The sequence below is a fragment of the Gallinula chloropus genome (genome assembly GCF_964237585.1).
Source record: "Gallinula chloropus genome assembly, chromosome: 4".
NCBI classification, from domain to species: domain Eukaryota; kingdom Metazoa; phylum Chordata; class Aves; order Gruiformes; family Rallidae; genus Gallinula; species Gallinula chloropus.
In genome coordinates, this window is record NC_140088.1 from 2,488,183 (window position 1) to 2,506,286 (window position 18,104).

General features: G+C 35.4%; 1 protein-coding gene across 1 annotated transcript in view; it reads left to right on the forward strand.

Moving 5' to 3' along the window:
* Positions 1-18,104, forward strand: part of CEP128 (centrosomal protein 128) — a gene marked incomplete at both ends in the record, with an annotated part of 96,235 nt that overhangs the window by 42,819 nt on the left and 35,312 nt on the right. Inside the window, 3 exons of the mRNA XM_084263890.1 lie at positions 990-1,166; positions 3,022-3,081; positions 4,182-4,374. Of these exons, the coding sequence (XP_084120016.1) occupies positions 990-1,166; positions 3,022-3,081; positions 4,182-4,374 (430 nt within the window). The remainder of the gene's footprint in view (positions 1-989; positions 1,167-3,021; positions 3,082-4,181; positions 4,375-18,104) is intronic.

Genomic DNA, 18,104 nt, shown 5'->3' on the forward strand with positions numbered 1-18,104 from the left:
TTTTAGTCATGGTCTCTGAAAGTGAAGTTTGGCATATAAGGGATTGTGACTAAAGAGATGGCATAGGATACTGACATGGGGAGCATATATAGTGCAGTCTGACTACCTTCAGAATACTAATCCTGATCAGAACTTGTATTTCAGCTCCCATATAGGTACTGCAGAAATACTTGAACCTGTACTATTACAAATTCTTGTGATTCCTTCAGTTCAAAATAGCTATGTCCCAGGGCTCTGTTGCCCTTGTCTTTGCAGAGGTTCATAAACAATACGTTTTCATAGTAGTTATTCTTGTTTTTCTCACCATTCTCAGTCAACTGCAAATACTGAAATGTGCTGATCTCAGCACCAGGCAGATGTAAACCAATTTCACTACTTCTCACAAGATAGGTTTTTTATATTAATTACAGTGCATAATTTGATATATGGTGTAACAAAACTGCTGTCAGGTTTAGGTTTACATGGTGGCTCTACGTTAGATAAAAGGAATTTTAAAAAGTTATATTACATATTTAATGAGCTTTCTGACTCTAGATGGTAATAGAAAATGTTTTCCTCAGTGCAAATTGCTGTCCTATAAGAGATTCTTTGAATACTTTACTCTGAGATCATACCAAGTGCCAATACAGGGTTTTTTTCAGGGATCTCTCTTTGTCACGATGGAGAGTAGATGCCTGTAGCAGGTTCATGGCAAAGGATAAGGGGAGTGTTTCTGGTGGGCTCTCTTTCTACTCATGAAACAGTTTTATAATAGACACATCTCATTTTTGACTCTGAAAATAAGCTCTATGATTGTTGGGTTTGGATTCGGGAGCAGTTTCTTCATAACTGATTTACAGGAAAATAAGGACAATAAAGAGAGGAGCTTGTGTACTAATAAAAGGTATTATTTTCTATGGAAAGGAATGGAACTCAGTGCATGGGTGACTGTAGGATGTATATTATTAATGCAGTAATTTCTTAGGCTTGTTTTTCCTCTCTCACTCCAGGATAAACAGATCAGCAGTGAAGAAGATCATTTGAGACAGATGGATGAGGTCAGGTTGCAGTTCAAGGACCAGCTGCGTCACCTGGAAATGGAACAGGAATCCATTCTCACCATGATAGGAAGTGAAATTGATGCTGCATGTGAAATTTTTTCTCGGGACTCCATGGAAAAATTCAAAGTAATTTTAAGTTATAAGGTTTTTGTCACTTTCTTAATGAATGTTTGTAGCAGAGTTTGTATGCATTGTTGGTATAGGTAATTTATGGGCAGTAGGATTACAGAAGTTTAGCTGGTACAGATGCACACTGCTAGAATGGGATATGTTTTAATCATCCCTGCTTTCCTTTGCCCTTTTTTTTTTTTCCTTTTTGTGATGAATAGTTTTGTGGTTTTCTGGGATTTTTTTTTTTTTTGTGTTGTTGTGTGAAAGGACTTTACATCAGCCAGACTTTTGAGGCAGGTTTTCCTGGGTTACCTCATTAGAGGAGAGAAGTTTCCAAGAAACACCTAAAAGGCTTTTAAAATTGTGGGGGGAGAAGGAAGGGGGAAGAAAAAAGGGTTCATTAAAAATTTAGATGCTTATTCTTTAATGAAAAGAAGTAAATGATGAAAGTGAAGAAAGTAAAAAGTTGATAACCACCTTCTCCTGTGGAACAGGTCCTTGTATCCAGAAAACTCAATTTCAGGAAACTTGAGGCTTGCTGTAGCTTTTTTTTTTTTTTCACTCCTCCTGTAACCCTTGTGTCCATCAACTTTTTGTTTGAGTGTTCTCACTTGCTGCCCAGCGACAGAATCCTTTCTTCCTCCCTCCAGATGATTCTACATCACTAATCCTCTTAGACATTGTACAGAGCAGAGCAAAAAGGAAGTGGACATTCCAACTCAGTCAGTGGCATTATTGGCACTTGTATCACAGGTGCTTGATGTGGTGGCTTTTCAGCTTTAGTTGTAACAACAGATTATACTCCTATTACTCCTTTTTCTTCTTGCTGTTTAAACAGGGCAGACCTTTGACTCTAGAGTCTGTGGTCACTTTGGGCTGGGCTGCTTCTGAAATAGAAATTTTTCAGCATTATATTTTTAATGTTTTTAATTTGTTTTCTATTTTAAGCTTATTGCTTGTCAAGCCACAGCTGGAAAACTCTAAGGTTTGGTCCCCACCATACAAAAAAAGATGTGGACAGGCTGGGGAGGGTCCAAAGGAAGGCCACAAGGATGCTCAAAGGCCTGGGAAGCCTTTGAGCCTATGAGGAAAAGGCAGAAAGAGCCTTGAGTTTATTCAGCCTTGAGAAAAGAAAGCTTAGGGCCTCCTCACCACCATGTTCCAGTACTTAAATGATGGCTACAAAGAAGGAGACTCCATTGTTACAAGGAGTCATGTGGAAAAGATATGGGGTAATGGGTGCATGTTACTCCTGGGCAGATTGTGATTGGACACAAGAGGAAATTTTTTAGAGGAAGAAGAGTCAGCCCTTGGAATAATCTCCCCAGGAGGTGATGGATTCCCTGACACTGGACACTTTTCAGATTTGGTTGTAGGAGATGCTGAGCCATCCTTTATAGGCAGGGCTTTTGTCTAGACAGAGCATTTGCAAAGAAAGGTTGAACCAGATAATCCTGGAGAATTCCCTCCCAATCTGGTATTCTATGATTCTATGAAAAGTGATATTTTCAAAAATGGACAGTTTCATGTTGAGAATGTACACTTTGATATAAAGCTATGTCCTGGGGATCTTTGAAAGACATCATTGTAGGGATTCTTAGGAGAGAACTACAGATTCAGAATACAAAAACTTACTTCTGATGCAATTGCACCTTTAAATAAAGTTTTTATCAGTGTGCTTGCATAAATTCCTCTTAAGTGTGACCAATTTATGGTTAAATAGTTCTATTAAACCATTTACAGATATGATTTCTTAGCTGGATTTTTAGCAAAGCGTATGTCTGATCATTTTCCAGTAAGCAGGAAAGACTTTTTTTTCTGTGTCTAATTCTTGGGTTTATGCCTGTTTCTTTCTCCTACTATTCCATAGGCAATATCACTTACACCAACAGTGCTGCATGATCCTCATCGCTGGTTAGCGGAAACAAAGGTAATAGTCAAACCTCCTGAAAGTTTACTGAATAAGCTTAATACAAAACATTTATAATCATTCAGCTGAAAATGCATTTGAAAAGGCACTTAAAAGAAAAAGGAAAAATACAAAATCATGCCTTTGGCAATATTTGTGATATTCCCAGACTGTTATTTCAACTGATAGAATAATTATCCAAGTTTTGCTATCAATAAGAAATAGCTGTCTCTATAGTGAAATAAATAGCAGTGCTCTTTGTGGGTGTGTGTGGTGTTTGTTTTGGGTTTTTGTTTCTTTTGAATTCAAGTATTGGAGTTGCTACAATGTTACAGCCTTTAAATCTGGTTCAATTATTTTCAGACAAGAAAAACATGATAATGTAGTCAACAGGCTGGGTTTCTTCTACAGGGTTATAACAAGGCAAGGAATTATTTCTTTATAAGGCTGTTATTTTTTAAATCAAAGAGATATTAGATTGGATTCTTGAAAAATGAACTATTTCATTCCCCCTTTGTTTGAAACTTTTGAATCCTGTAATTTAGGTGTGCATATTGCTTAAACTTCTATAAAGTGGTGACTTGTAACTTCCAACCCATGCCTCTTGTTTTGCGGCTTTATTCCTGCTCCCTTGACTGATATGCATAAACATGTTTCTTATCCAGTAACTTTTACAAATGAGACACTGTAGAAGACATTCTGCTTTTTTTTTAATTTATGTTGAAAGGTCAGGAGAAAGCCCCAGGAGAATTGACTTAGGGAAAAATTGCAGCTGTTTGCATGTTAGATAATTTAAGGCTATTGATAATGCATGATTTATGTAACACTTGTAGACCAAGGAAGATTGGTGCTATAGATGATAGAGATAAGAATGGAATTAAAGGAGAAATGTGTGTTGCTTATTCAGGTACAGTTATCAGCCAAAATCATATCTGTCTTTTAAGATTCTTTAAAGGTGTGTTCTTTAAAATATCTGAATGTCCCTTTTTATTATTGTTATTCAGTAGCAGGTAGAAATGAATAATCAGTGACTCCAAAAAATAACATGATCAGTTAACATTTATGTCCTCTTATTTTCATTAGAATTCTTTACTTTTTATTGTCCTATTTTTGTAACATAGACTAAGCTTCAGTGGCTGTGTGAGGAGGTAAAGGAGAGAGAAAGTAAGGAGAAAAAGCTGCGATGCTACTTGCTGCAGAGCCGAGAACAGCTCAAACACTTTACACAGATGAAGGAGAATGAACATCAGTATCTCTATAAACAGATAAAAAAGCAAGAAAAACTTCTGGAAGAAGTTCACAGAGAAAAAAGAGGTATGTTGCTGGTTCGACTTGTGTTAGTACAAGGGAGAAAGACTTTTAAAATTCTGATAATTACAATTCATATGGCATATTCAGATGTATTTTATCAACTTCCTGTGCCCAGGTGTCATTGTCTAAAAACATCACAGCAGAATAAAAATCACAATGCAGCTGATGTTGACGATTCAGTTATCAAAGGAACTGTAGCCATAAGTTTTTTTTTTGTGAGAAAGGTTGTAGGACACTAATTCTTAGTATTAGACCTTAATGTTATCTCAAGACCTGCATGGAGTATTTTGATAATATTACTTCTCCAGTGTGTGCACACCTCCTTGAGCTCTGAAGTACTGTCCCAGCAGAAGAGCAAGTTTCTGAATGCATCAGGAGAGTGTGGATAGCTGGAAATCTTACAGGTAGATTTCAAAGGGATGTGATAACAGAAAAAGATGAAGCTAGTGCATAAAAATGGTCAGTAAAGAGACAGTCTCATTGACACAGGGTGCAGGGATCAGAATTTCCACATTTAAATATATGAAAGAGGTAGAACCAAAGAATGTGGTATTTTGTTGGAGAATTTAACTAAGCCTGAAAGAATAGAAAGCTACATTGTGAGGAGACTAGTTTGATATCTACAAATGGTTTATGCTAACCTCATCTGTGCAGGAGAATAATGTACTTGTACTGGAAGTTTGTGTTTTTAACACTGAGAAGTGATAATGTCTTATGGGTTGATATGGTCAATGAATCGAGCTGTGATCTAGTTGGAATCTATTTATGTAACGTGTTAAACTACTATTTGCACACCTTACAGTGTCATGGTAAAATCTTTCATTGTATTCTTTTCCTCAGTTTCCACAAGAATGCACCATCACTCAGGTTTTCTTTTCTTTGTGTTTTCTTTACAAACTCCATTGCCTTTGTTCATGACTCAGTGCTGGTAACAATGGGTTAATATTTGTGAGACAGACTAGTCCTCTTAATCATTTTGTTAGTACCCATTTTGTGTTTAGGGTGATGTGGACTCAGGTAAGAATAATCTTTTAAGTAGGTGCAGTTATAGCTTCTGTAAGCTGACTATTATGGAAAATGTTTGGTGAAATATTGTAACAAAAAACCCCTATTCCAAAACAACAATAGCAATAACAAATAAAAAGGTAATTTAAAATATTTTATAGAACAATGCAGGTTATTTACTTTACAAGAATAGTAAAATCCTGTCAAGATTTTCTTCCTCCACTTACAAAGAACTTTGAAAGAGAACATGCTTTGATCTTTCAAGCTTGTGTGTTTCTATTATTATCCTTCATTTGTTTAAAATGACAGCGCCAAGACCCTGATATAATATTAATAGTGTTTTAGTATTCTTTGATTGAATAATTATCTGCTAAGATGATCTCCCTGAGGCCTTATTTGCCTTTTTTAATTTAAGTGCATAGGAAATAAAGCAAACCTTATTTAGTTTTTAATTCTACTGTACCTAATTTGGTTTAGGCTTTGTGGAGTAATTCACAGCCTGCATTTAAATTTCAGGCTATAGGCAAAGATATCATGGTAAGTTATTAAACTGAAGAGAGTGGTAAAAAGTAATGCTATTCACTGAGCACAAAAAATAGTATTTAATTTGATACCTTCTATTTATAAGGACCATTCCTTTGTTCCCTACAATTATGTTCTGTTGTGTCACTTGACATACTACAGTTTCTGTAATTCTGCCTAAGCTATGTTCTCTTCTGCCTATGTCTGGAGGCACATGCTGGTGTAAGATAGGTAAGGAAAAGGAAATAACAGTTACATAGTTGTTACAGTTTTCTACGTAACACAAACCATGAAACATGCTTTAAGATTCCACCAAATACAGAATGAGCAATAGGACTTGTTTTAAAAGGTAACAGGATGCTGGCAATGCAGGCAGCGTTGGGTTTAAGGGCTGGGGCATGCAGAGTCACATGTCAGGTGAAGATAGATAACTTTGACCACTGTTGGTCCGTTTTTACAAAACATTTTCCTTGCTGTATGCTCTTAAAAATATCCTTTTTAAAAGATATTTCTGATTTAAACATTATCCTTGGGATAATTTATTGTAATCTAGCTCATGCCAAGGAAGGAAATTTTATGTAATACTTATTTTTATCAGTCTTTATACCAATTCTGAATTTGAAGCTGGAATCAGAAATTCATGATAATATTCACAAATATTGAACAAAATTTAAAGATCTGTTTATTGATACTCTAAGAAACAGGCAGGTTGACTTGGTATTCAATACCATTTTCCTATGCCACTGAATTAAATGACAGTTTATGAAGAATAATGGATTTACAATCTACATATGAATTTATTTGGCTTGCTTCACTGTAATGTCAACATAGATTGTTCCTTTTAATTTGACAGCCATGGCCTTCATTATACCAAATCAGTTATTTTAAAGTTGGTTGACAGTAGAGGAATAATAGAATACATGGCTGTTAATGTGAAGCCCAAGTACTATTTATTATTCATGATGGGATACATTTAAATGTTTATAAAGGGGGTTTATTTAAAAAAAAAAAAGGTAAGGGAAAAGATAGGTTTTCTTGGAGAAATGCTCTTTGAATGAGAACCCAGGTTTAATTATGATGCAACAAGTAGATCGTAAACATGTAAATAGCTTAATGTATGAATGACTAGGACATGAAAATTGGAAAAGTTACTTTTCCAAAGGAAAAAAGAACACATGGCAAATAACATAAAAAAAGGTGTTAAGCCAAGGGAAAGCTATGCATCAAAATAATAGAAAAAATCCAGTTAAGGAGACAGTGGTGGTTAACTTTTGCAACTTCAAGATGAAAAATGGAAGACGTAGTTACAGAATACTAAGATACTCAGTAATGAAATTATTGGCAAAACCCAGGTACAGGAATAAAGCAAATGAAGACTGAATGGATGTATTCTAATTGATAAAAAGACCTTTCTCTTTTTTTTAATGCCAAAGTGCACTTCATGTCCATATAATGGACTTCCACTCAAATTTGGTGCAAAGGGATGAAACTATTTTCTGGTGCAGATTTTCGATGGAACATTTTATCAGCCTAATTCTGTGAATATCCACGGATGTGGTTGAGTGTCCTCACCTAAGCAAACCACTTCTCTGAATACTTAATGTAGTCTAAAAATAGTCCATTAATTTAAACTTGCATGAACTGGGAATTATAAATACAGGGCAGAAAAGTTGTATTTTCAATACATTAACTTTTTTTTCCGCTCAGTGGATATGATTTTACAGTTAATTTGGGGGGTGTGTGTGTGTGAAAATAGAAATAGAGATTTATGGTGGATATAACTGTAGCAAGTGGGATTTATCTTTAAACTACTTTATAAAACTTCCTGAAACATGTTTGTCAATAAGCTTAAATGTATCTACTAAAACTTAACTATGTAGTTTTTTGCCTTTTCCCGTTCTTCACTAGAAGCATTTATAAATATTGGAGGCTTTTGGATTCTCCTTATGAATTTCTGTAAAAGTATTAAAATTTTCAATCCTCCCTGTAGTGGTAAACTGATTGTCTATGAAGCATAATCTGACCTATAGAAGTGAGATAACATAAAGATTACAAATAACATTGATCCTTGAGGTCCTTCCCAACATGGTGTTCTGTGACAACTCTAGACTCAACAAGAGAATAGTGAATGGAGGAAAATACAGTACTGTAGTGTGCAGAGTTTCAGGATTGTTTGCAGAGTAGGAGGAGTTTCTTAGCTCTGTGGTGATGCATCAAGATTGGCCACAGTTGTTCCCTTCTTGATAAGAATACTGTCCAGGAGAACTGAGAAATTCAGCAGACTAGCAATATTTTTCAATACCTAAGGACTGAAGGCAATGTGAGATCTGATTTCAGGTTCACAGATTTTGATGTGGTCCACTACCTGATGGATTACTAATCTAGCATGCCACCCAATGGGAGACTTCAGTAAGTAACAAATAAAAAGTTTAGATTTCTGCTCTTGAAGTGATTTTGCTCTCATTACCAAATTTAGTTTAATAGCATTGCCCTAAATATTGGATATTTTAACAAAGTGGACAAGGTCTGAGGAAATAAAAGGTATAAATTCCAGTTTCTTAACTAAGTTTAAGAACTTGCATTCTGGAATCACAGAACATGCCAAGGTGTTCTTACACTAAAAAAATTAGTTCAAATCTCAAAGATGATATTACAGGGAAATGTTTGAAGACAGGAAAAATACCATCAACCTGAACTGTACCCAAGAGTTGTCCCAAAATTCCTTCCATTTATCTAATTTTTGTAATGTCTAGTCTGATTGGGTCTGAAAAGCTTATCATACAAATCAGTGACAGTTTATATTTGATCCTGGGACCACCGTTTGTTTTACAGACTTAGATTTGCTTTAGTTGCTGTGAGTTTTTTCATTGAAAGCATCTGTCTCTTCATCAAGAGAACATCAGCATTTGTGGGAAACAGTCAAAATGCCTTCCATTCATACTAAACCCCTTAAATCTTTTACCAAGTCCAGTCCTTCTAAATTTTGTAATCAAACTCTCATGCATAAATTATCATAGAATCATTGAATTGTCATGGTTGGAAGGGACCCTTTAGATGATCAAGTGCAACCATTGCCCTAAGCTGCCATTCACTACTGAACCCTCTACCTCAGCACCACATCTGACTGTCTTTTAAATACCTCCAGGAATGGAGACTCCACCACCTCCCTGGACTGCCTATTCCAATGCCTGACAACCCTCTCTGTGAAGAAGTTTTTCCTAATATCCAATTAAAATGCCCTCTGGCATAATTTGATGCCATTTCCTCTTGTCCTATCACTTGTCACTAAGGAGAAAAGGTCAGCCCCCACACCTCTCCACTACCTTCTTTCAGGAGACAGCTGAGCCTGTGTGTATGTATAGCACAGTTAGACTTGCTGACTAAAAGAAAAAGTAACATTAAGCTGTAGCAATTTTTTGTTTGTTATTGCTTAAATACTTTTAAAATATTACAGGTGTTGTAATTTTGTCATCATTTTTTATTTAAAAGTACGAAGAGTTATATGGGTTTGGGTAACCAGTGCTAAATGCTTTAATAAATATTTACCTTCTAAATAAATACGTTCTCATGTTATGCTAAATCTCACTTATACACTAGGAATTAATAGAAGAAACAGTATAAATAATAGATTCTGGAGCATAACTTCCACGAAATATTTTCTTGGAAAATATAGAAGTGTGTAGAAGGTGGACATGGTGTGCTAAAGCAGTGAGACACAGTCTGCAGAGTTCTCTGCTACTTCAGAGAAGTAACGGATAGTCAACAAAGAAATGTTTAGCAAAATAAGACAAAGTATTTGGGAAGGTCGTGTCCATTTAAAACTTTAATGAAGTGATGTTAGTAAGTCTGTAGTAATGTAAGAAGAGCAAATGTCTTTCTCTGACTTGCATAAACTTGCAAGGTGATGCAAGCCATATTCTGTTCCACTTCTCAGTGTCTACATTGTGTAATCAAACTTCTATTATTACAATTTTAGAATTGCTCTGATGTAGATGATGCTGTTAAGTAAATCTTAAGCAGGTAATGGTTCTGGTCCTGAGCTAGGAGAGGCTTATGTTAGATGCTTTTGTCAGAAGCACAAACTTATGCTGGGTAAGTCTGTAGTGTTAGGCTTTATGTATTAAGTTTATCATTCATTCTATTCACATTCTAAATACATTCATTGTAATTGAGAATGAGAAGAAAAAAAAATTAGTGTGTTGTCTTATATTAGAGGATACAAAATCAAATTTTACAAGACTTTTTTTAGCTGTTTTTAGTGATAGTGTCATCGCTGCTAATTATACACATAGCTACTAGCTTCATCACTTGTGAATATAAATCAAGTCTATTTTACAAAGGTTTTTGGTAAGTGATGTCTGAAGAATATTACCCATTTAATTTGGGTGGAATTTTTTTTTTTGTTAGGTTCAGTCAGGATTATTTTTTACTTAATTGTTTTGGAAAACATGGATTTAAAGAACCTGTCTCATTAACATAATTTGAAATGTAGGTAAAACTTTGCTTTGAGAAAATCCTGTCTTCCAAATATTTTTTTTTTTAAAGCCAGTAAGTCAATTTTTATTTGATCTAGGAACACTATAGCAGAAAGTATAAAAGGTCAAAATGTAGAGACAGGGCAGTACATTATTCAGTGTCAGTGTATGAGCACTCAATCACTGCTGGTTAAACTGAGAAAAAGAAAAGTAGAAAATTGGGAAGCTGTTACAATCAAAATATTTAAAAACATTTGTTATGAACTATCATGTTTAATAGTGAAGTACATACACTGTTTTGAACATAACTTGTTCTGTCCTTTCAGCTTTGTTTCTTTCTTTCCTATTTGTTTTCTTTTTACTTATTATCTCATTTTGTTTTGTATGACAACACAGTCCTTTCTGTGGCAGCAAGAAACAAGGTATTTTAAGGTCATCTCTTATTGAACAGTGAATGGGAACATGAAGTAGAGAAAATTCTATTTAAGCACAGATAAAGGAAGGACTCTGAAGGGTTTCAGAGAACCTCTCCATGATACATATTTATGGTGGTGAGCTTTGAAACGTGTAAGTCTGAATTACAAATGCTCTTTAAATAAATTCTTCTTAATAGTGTTCTTGCCCTTTAAATAATGTTTGGTTTTTTTAAAGTGATGGGGGAAGGAGGAGGGAGGACCTCTAAGTTATTTTAAACTTTGCCAAAATGAACCTGCACTCAGTGTCTTAGAAGAATGGAAATAAGCCCAAATCATTTGGAAACGTTACCCTGTGTTTTTCGTATTGGAAAACTGGAAATATCAGTCTGGAGATGTGTTGCTGTAGTTACCTAGTATTTTATGCAACTGTTTTTGTTTGTCATTATCTGCTTATGCACTCATAAAAATATGGCTGCCATTGTGAAAAATGAAGGTAAGAGATGGGATGAAACTGTAGCTAAGATGTTTTTAACACTTCCTTTGACATTTTTTTCTTTCTGAATCATGTGCTTTAGATGCTTCTCTGAAGCTTATGTACAGATTTATAGCTTAGAAAGTATGATGAGTCCTTTAAACAATAAATTGCTGAGTTTGTAGTGCATGCTAACAGTAAGAGACTGAATTTATTAGTTTTACCTCTTGGTTTACCTATGCATACTGAAAACTAAACCAAAATTAACAACCTGGGGATTAATCTTTTCTTCCTGTTGTGAAATAGGACTTTTTTCTTTAAACCAAGATAAAGAGCTGGTGTTCTAATAACTATTGGATTTTTTTGTTTTGTTACAGCTTTTGGAATGATGGTATAGTAGTGTATGCAATCAGTTATAACACTGCTTTAACACTGCACAATAAAGCACCTATACAAGTTTATCAGAACTCCTTGACTCAGCATGGAAATCATTGTCATGTTTTCAGGTTCTGTGGTGTTTCCAGACCAAATCAGTGTCACTGATTTTACAGCTATTTAAAACACCCAATTCAACCCCAAACAACCTATACAGGCACTTTTAAGCTTGTGTCTTGAATTTAATATTTATCCAAGAAGTATGTACCTTCATTAGGTAGAAATAAAGTCCCCAGGAAACTCTCCAATATCTGATAAGATGCCTGTTTAATTAAATAATATGCTGTTTTACAGGAAATGAAACTGAACCAAGGGCTGTATGGTCCTCCTACCTATTGCCATATTCAAAGTCATTTTAGTCAAAAAACCCGAATGAAACATTGGAAATTTGAGCAGAGACTAAAAGATACTTATGTAAGATTTTCCTGAAATTAAAAAGTATTTGAAAACTTGGTGTCCTGGTTCTGGCCAGGGCTGAACCACCACACTTGGATATTGCTATGTTATCTATTCAATTCTTTTAAAATTAAGAGTTAATGTTATATTGTTCTTTGCCTAGGATTCTTCAGACTGTATTAAATATGTATTTCAGTTTCATTCGTTGATACTTTAACAGCTTTTGTATCTTTTCAGCTGGCATGGTATTTAAACCCCCATTTTTGCTAAAGTGAGTGCTAATCATATTGTGCATTTGGAGAAATACAATTTCAGTTCTATTTCATTACCAAAAAAATTCTTGCTTTGAGAAGAGCTTCAATCACCAGTAAAACCAACTGTTACTGTTGACTGTATAGAAGACAGTTTTAATTACAAGTTAGACATAAGTGAATCACTTAAAGGAAAACCAGCTGGTTTCTTTTTGATACAAAGATTAATTTAAGTGGTTAATTAATCAGTTTGCATTGTTTTCCTTCTAGTGGTTCAAAGATGAGAAATCCATTCAGTGAACTTATTACTCTGATTAGCTTCTTCAAGGTAGTAACAGGCTGTATCTCAAATTCAGCATTTGTTTCCCTGACTGTTTGGACTGTGTCTCTTTGATTTTGGTTTTACAAAGTGGAAGCTGTGATTGGTACTTTTAAATGCTTACAGGTTTTTATAATTAAAAACATTTTAAAGGGTTTTGCCTTTTGTGTCAAGTAACTATATAGTTCATACAGTTTCAGTGATTAGAACAATAAGCTATAAAGTGTTTTTCCAAATAGCAAATCTATCTGCAATTTATTAAAAATCCACTTGTGTTAATGACAGTTCTGTTTGAATCTTCTTTGTGGGCAGAGTGTCACGGTTTTTCCTTCTCTTTTTCTTATGCCTTTAGGATAAGGTCATAACATAGTATTTGGTATAATTTGCACACTTAATTAAGTATTTCAGTTGCACATTATTAAGTTGCTGTAAAACATAGTTTTCTTACTGGACAGACAACATCTGAGTCAGATTATAATGCTTGCTCCTGGCTCTTCTTAAAAAAAAGAGCTAAGGATAAGGCTGGATCTCCTATTTCTGTCTCATTTCTTAATTCCAGGTGAGTCTTCTTTTAAAATATATTCATATTTCAGTACTTTGTGTTCCAGTATGTGACTAGCACCTTCGTGCAACACTATATACTGCCTCTATGTAAATTTCTGTTTGAAAGAAAATCTTTAAATGTAGAATTTATTCATGTTAGTTCTTGTTTAACAATTCTCACACTTTGAAGTATGATCTCTTTCTTGAAGTGTGATTGTTGTGTGGTCTTTTGTGTTTTTTATTATATCTGGTGAATTGAGATCTACCACAAGAGAGAGAAACAAAGTGCAAAATCAAGAACACATGCTCATTGAAAAGATGTACTGCCCCCATACGTATGTGCTGCATCACTGTATGTTAAATGTACTTCAGCTGCCTGGATAAAAGTTTGTCTTTCTGGTTTTGGTTGGGTTTTTTTAATGGCAGTTGACAACTCAGCCATTAAAAAATGCTTTCTTGAATAGTTTGGAACTCTAGGAACAGCATTTTCTGTAAATGTTTGGATGATGTCTGTATGGAAGAAAAATTGATCAGAGAAATGGCCTGATAGTATGCCATTTCATGCAAAATACTTTTCAAGTGTATTAAAGGGATTGTAAGTATGTTGGGCTATGTTTCATTATTAAAGTGGCGTCTTAGGAGTAGGATGCAAGTATTGTATCTATTATATGCAAGCTCATTCTTCTTAAAATCTGGAGAAATGTTAATACTTCAGTCCGAGTCAGTAATACTTCCACACACAGGCTGGTTTAATGATGTTGTACGATAGATTTTTCAAGTGTTACAGTGAAACACATGCTGCTAGGGAACAAGTGACTGAGTAGGATTAAGATCTGACTTTTAAAGTTTCAATGTTCCTAACTTATGGCAAAAATACTTCAAATCTGAAATGTTCAACATATTCTATCCTTCCCAATAGTTGTGTTTTACATACAGTATGTACTGAGCATAACATCTCCAGGCTGTATTCTGGCATTGTGAGTGGAATAATAACTGGAAGCCTCCTAAGCTTTTTGGGTGCTGCCTGTCATCTTGGCAGGCCAGGATGAGAAGCTGAAGAGTCCTTGACTGCTTGGCAACAACCAAAACATCAGTGTGTTATCAACATTATTTGCCTCCTAAATCTAAAACACAGCACTATGCCAGGTGCTAGCAAAAACAAGGTAAATTTATCCCTGATGAAACCAGGACAGTTAATTAGGAATTAAGTACTGCCAAGTTGATGACTTGCCAGCTTGTAATAATCTAATTTACATTAATAGCACAGTACAGCATTGGGTAGATTCAAGATCCACTTATGCTGCATCTGGGGTTGGAAGAAACTTCGGTAATCGTAGCTTCAGTTCACTGATACAGGTACCAGCTGTAGTCAGGGCATGTTCACAGAGTTCTGCAAGAAGTGTGTGGTCATCAGACACTATTCTTTTTCCTGAGTCCTGCTCTTAATCTGTGGCCTGTAAGAGGCAACTCTGTTGTCCTTTTTAATGAAGTAAATTATTTTAAAGGCTCTGACTTAGCAGAGGAAATGAGATCCAGCAGAAACAGTTTATTCCAGAAGAATTTCTAATACCATTGTCCTTCAGCCCAAAAATGCTGGTTTTCCTTTTGATGTCCAACCTTTCCTTTTGGTTATTTTCTTGTTTTCTGAAAAAAGTTTAGAACTCTATTTTCACAGTACAAATGACTATTTTAGAGCTTTTTATCTATTTCTTTACTTTTAGGCTGAGGAGCTTTAACTTAATGTCAGTGTATTTTGTCTTATGCAACATAAAAAACCACAAAGAAAGAAAGAGAAATGTAGCCATTTATTAAGACTGCTAAAGGATAGAAAAATTTTATGTAAGTAGTATGAATCTTCAACACCTGAGCATGTGTTTGGAGGGACTAGTTTCCTGTAGAGAGCTCAAGAGGCATGAGCAGATCAATGCACATTTCTAATTATGTTTCATAACAGTCATAGCCTTCGGGGCATATCCAGTGAATCAGACTTACTATTTGCTTAGTACCCCTCTCTCCATTCCTGACGCTGTTGAGAATTCATTCCTAACCTGGGAGATGATGACCCAGCTGTTAAAAGCATTTTCTAGAGTTCTGTTTGTCAATATACTTTATAAAGTGTGCTGTAAGTGGCACTTATCATAAAAATCATGTTAAACATTTTAATCATCCTTGCAAACTTCAGTTCCCTCCTAGGATTTTGTTGAGACTAAACAGACATGCAGCTATGATGTAAATAGGTACAAGAATTAGGTGCATAGGATATCCACACCTAATGTGTTGTCCCATTTACAGTGGCATTTATGTGGGATTCTGACAGTAATTTTGCCACTTCTTTCCTAAATGTTAATTGAATGTCTCTACCTGTAGAAATTATGTAGTGTTGGGAGAATGAGATAAGCAACTCTTTAATAAAAATAACTCATTTCCAGCTCTTGTCATCCTCATGATAAGATTTACAAGGTGTGTAACAAAACTTTATAGTATGTTTATTATTCTTCTCATACTGGATATTAATTTTGCTATATCATCTGCAGTCTGAGACTGCTGTTCTCTTACCTTCAGTGAAAACAGCGGTGTATGTTTTGTTGTGGTCAGTCTCTAGGAGTTGGATTAATCAGAAATAAGTGTCAGTTGAAAATGGCACATACTCCACTGCACAAGAGAAAACCAAAGCTTTAGTGTTGCTTGTTAATTTGTTACATTAATATAGCCCTTGTGCTAAGTTTAAATGTTTAATAACATTCTTCTCAATATTTTCTCTTTTAAAGTATAGGAGAATTTTTTTCTCAAATCTGTGTTAAATGTTTTGCCCTGAAAAATACTTGAATACTTATGTAGACTTTTACACATGGCTACATGTAGAGAATAAGAAGTTATTGCATTTAAATACTAGAATTTTCAAAATAGGGGTTTAGATATGAAGTAAAACGTTGGCAGTCACTGGAAATCAAAATGTTTACCAGCGGATCTGGTAAGTCTTGTTTGTATATCATCAGTTCCCATGGGACTGTACAACAGTAAGATTGTCCCACCAAGGGAGACACTCAAAGCCTAACTGCAGCTGAGAAAATTGTGAATTAAGTTACCATGACAGCTTTCTTCCTAATTGACATCTTATTTCTTGCATCTTCCACTATAGCACCTGTGTGGAGATGGGGGGATAGGTAACTGCTAGTTGTATTACACTGGAGTTTCTAATAGTTGTCTAATTACAAAGAAGGACCTTCTGTAAATGTGGGAAGTTCTTTGTTTTGCACAAGGTGTGCTGACCTCTGCTTGTGTGCATGCTTGGTTGAAGGAAATGTTTCCTCAGATGCAGTTTGGGTCTTAGTGATACATATAGCCATGCAGTAGAACTGACAGCTTTCTTATGACATTTGTCAAGATCTGAATCCCATAGAGTTATAACTTTATGTGCTCTACTCTTCTGACAGTTTATTAAAATGCCCAAGCTGCTAATAGATCTTTTTTTTCCAAGATTGGTAGGGAAACTTAATTTCAGGACTGGTATCTGTCAGCTTCCCATGTTATCTGCTGTCCTTTGATGTGAAGGCTGCAAATGGATTGTTTAGCTCCAATTTTCAAATAGCCCAATTAGGAAATACATTTCTAAGCTCCAAAGAATTACTCATCTCAGGTAACAAGTGTCCTTGGCTAGAAAGCTTTCTGGTTTGCAACTAACAGCCTCTATCAGTTTGCCCACTTAAATTCAAAATACACTTAATCTTTGACCCTTACTTAGCTGTTCGGTCCAAGATCAGTTCTGTCTATTTTTACATTAAGATATGCAGCTGCCTTTCAGATGTAGCCAAAAGGAAATTTGCTGATCTGCATAAATATGGTTGGGATGATAAACATCAAAAAAAGAAAAGCCTAGGATATTACCACTGAGAACTCACTGAAGAAAGTGGCATTCAATTTCCTGTTTTGTCATTTATATATGCTATACCGTAATTTTTATGTAGCTGCTGTGCCCATAAACATATCAACAGACTTTTCCAAAACAAGAAATGACAAATTATCTTTTCAAGCTTGCACTTGGTGAATGAAAACAAATTAAGTTTCAATTTCTTTCTGTGTACTCCTAGAAGATTTTACTCATCAGAAAGGAAATGTTTCCCCATTCAGGAGAGAATTGTAACAATTATATGTTGTATGCAATGACAAAACAGAATGTTCAACTATATTTTCTGCTTCAAATGTCAGATATTCTGGAGACCTCACTTTGAGAACATTTTTTACTGTTTTTTTTAATATAATGCTGATTTTTTTTTCTTTTTCTTTCCAGGTTATTTAATAGGGTTTCTATGGCAGGTAAAGCCATTGGTCAGCTAGATAGGTAGAACTGTGCTACAGAGGTGTGATTACAGCTCACACAGATCCAAAACAATTGTTAGTTGGTCAGATGACAGCTTCCCATTCCACAGAGCCATTTAATGTCACTCTGCAGACAGAAGGCTAAATTCTTGCTTCTATTTCTCTCACTCCCGTCTGGTTACTCCTTCCCTTGTTTCATCTTTGCTCTTCTTGGACCCCTCTGTGACCATATTTTGTCACTTAGCCACATAGGGCTACCTGTGGGTCTTGCCAGTGTGAGGAGTTTGCATTGTGGTACAGTGAGTTGAGCTTTGTGGAGGCCCAGGTCCAAGGGTTTGGTTAGGACAAAGTCAGGAAGAGCAATGCAGCTCCGAGAACAGGGAGCAGAGGCACCTCTTAGCAAATGCAATCTGCAGATGCAATCTGTGATGGGATCCAAGCACATCTGGTGGAACTGCAGCACTTAGTGCCAGGCCTGTTTCAGTTGGGATTGCACTGACTTCTGTGGGACATGACGGAGGAGTAGCAGCTCAGTCATCAGTACCCAAAGTAGCTAATCTATAGCTAAGCAGCTAACGTTCT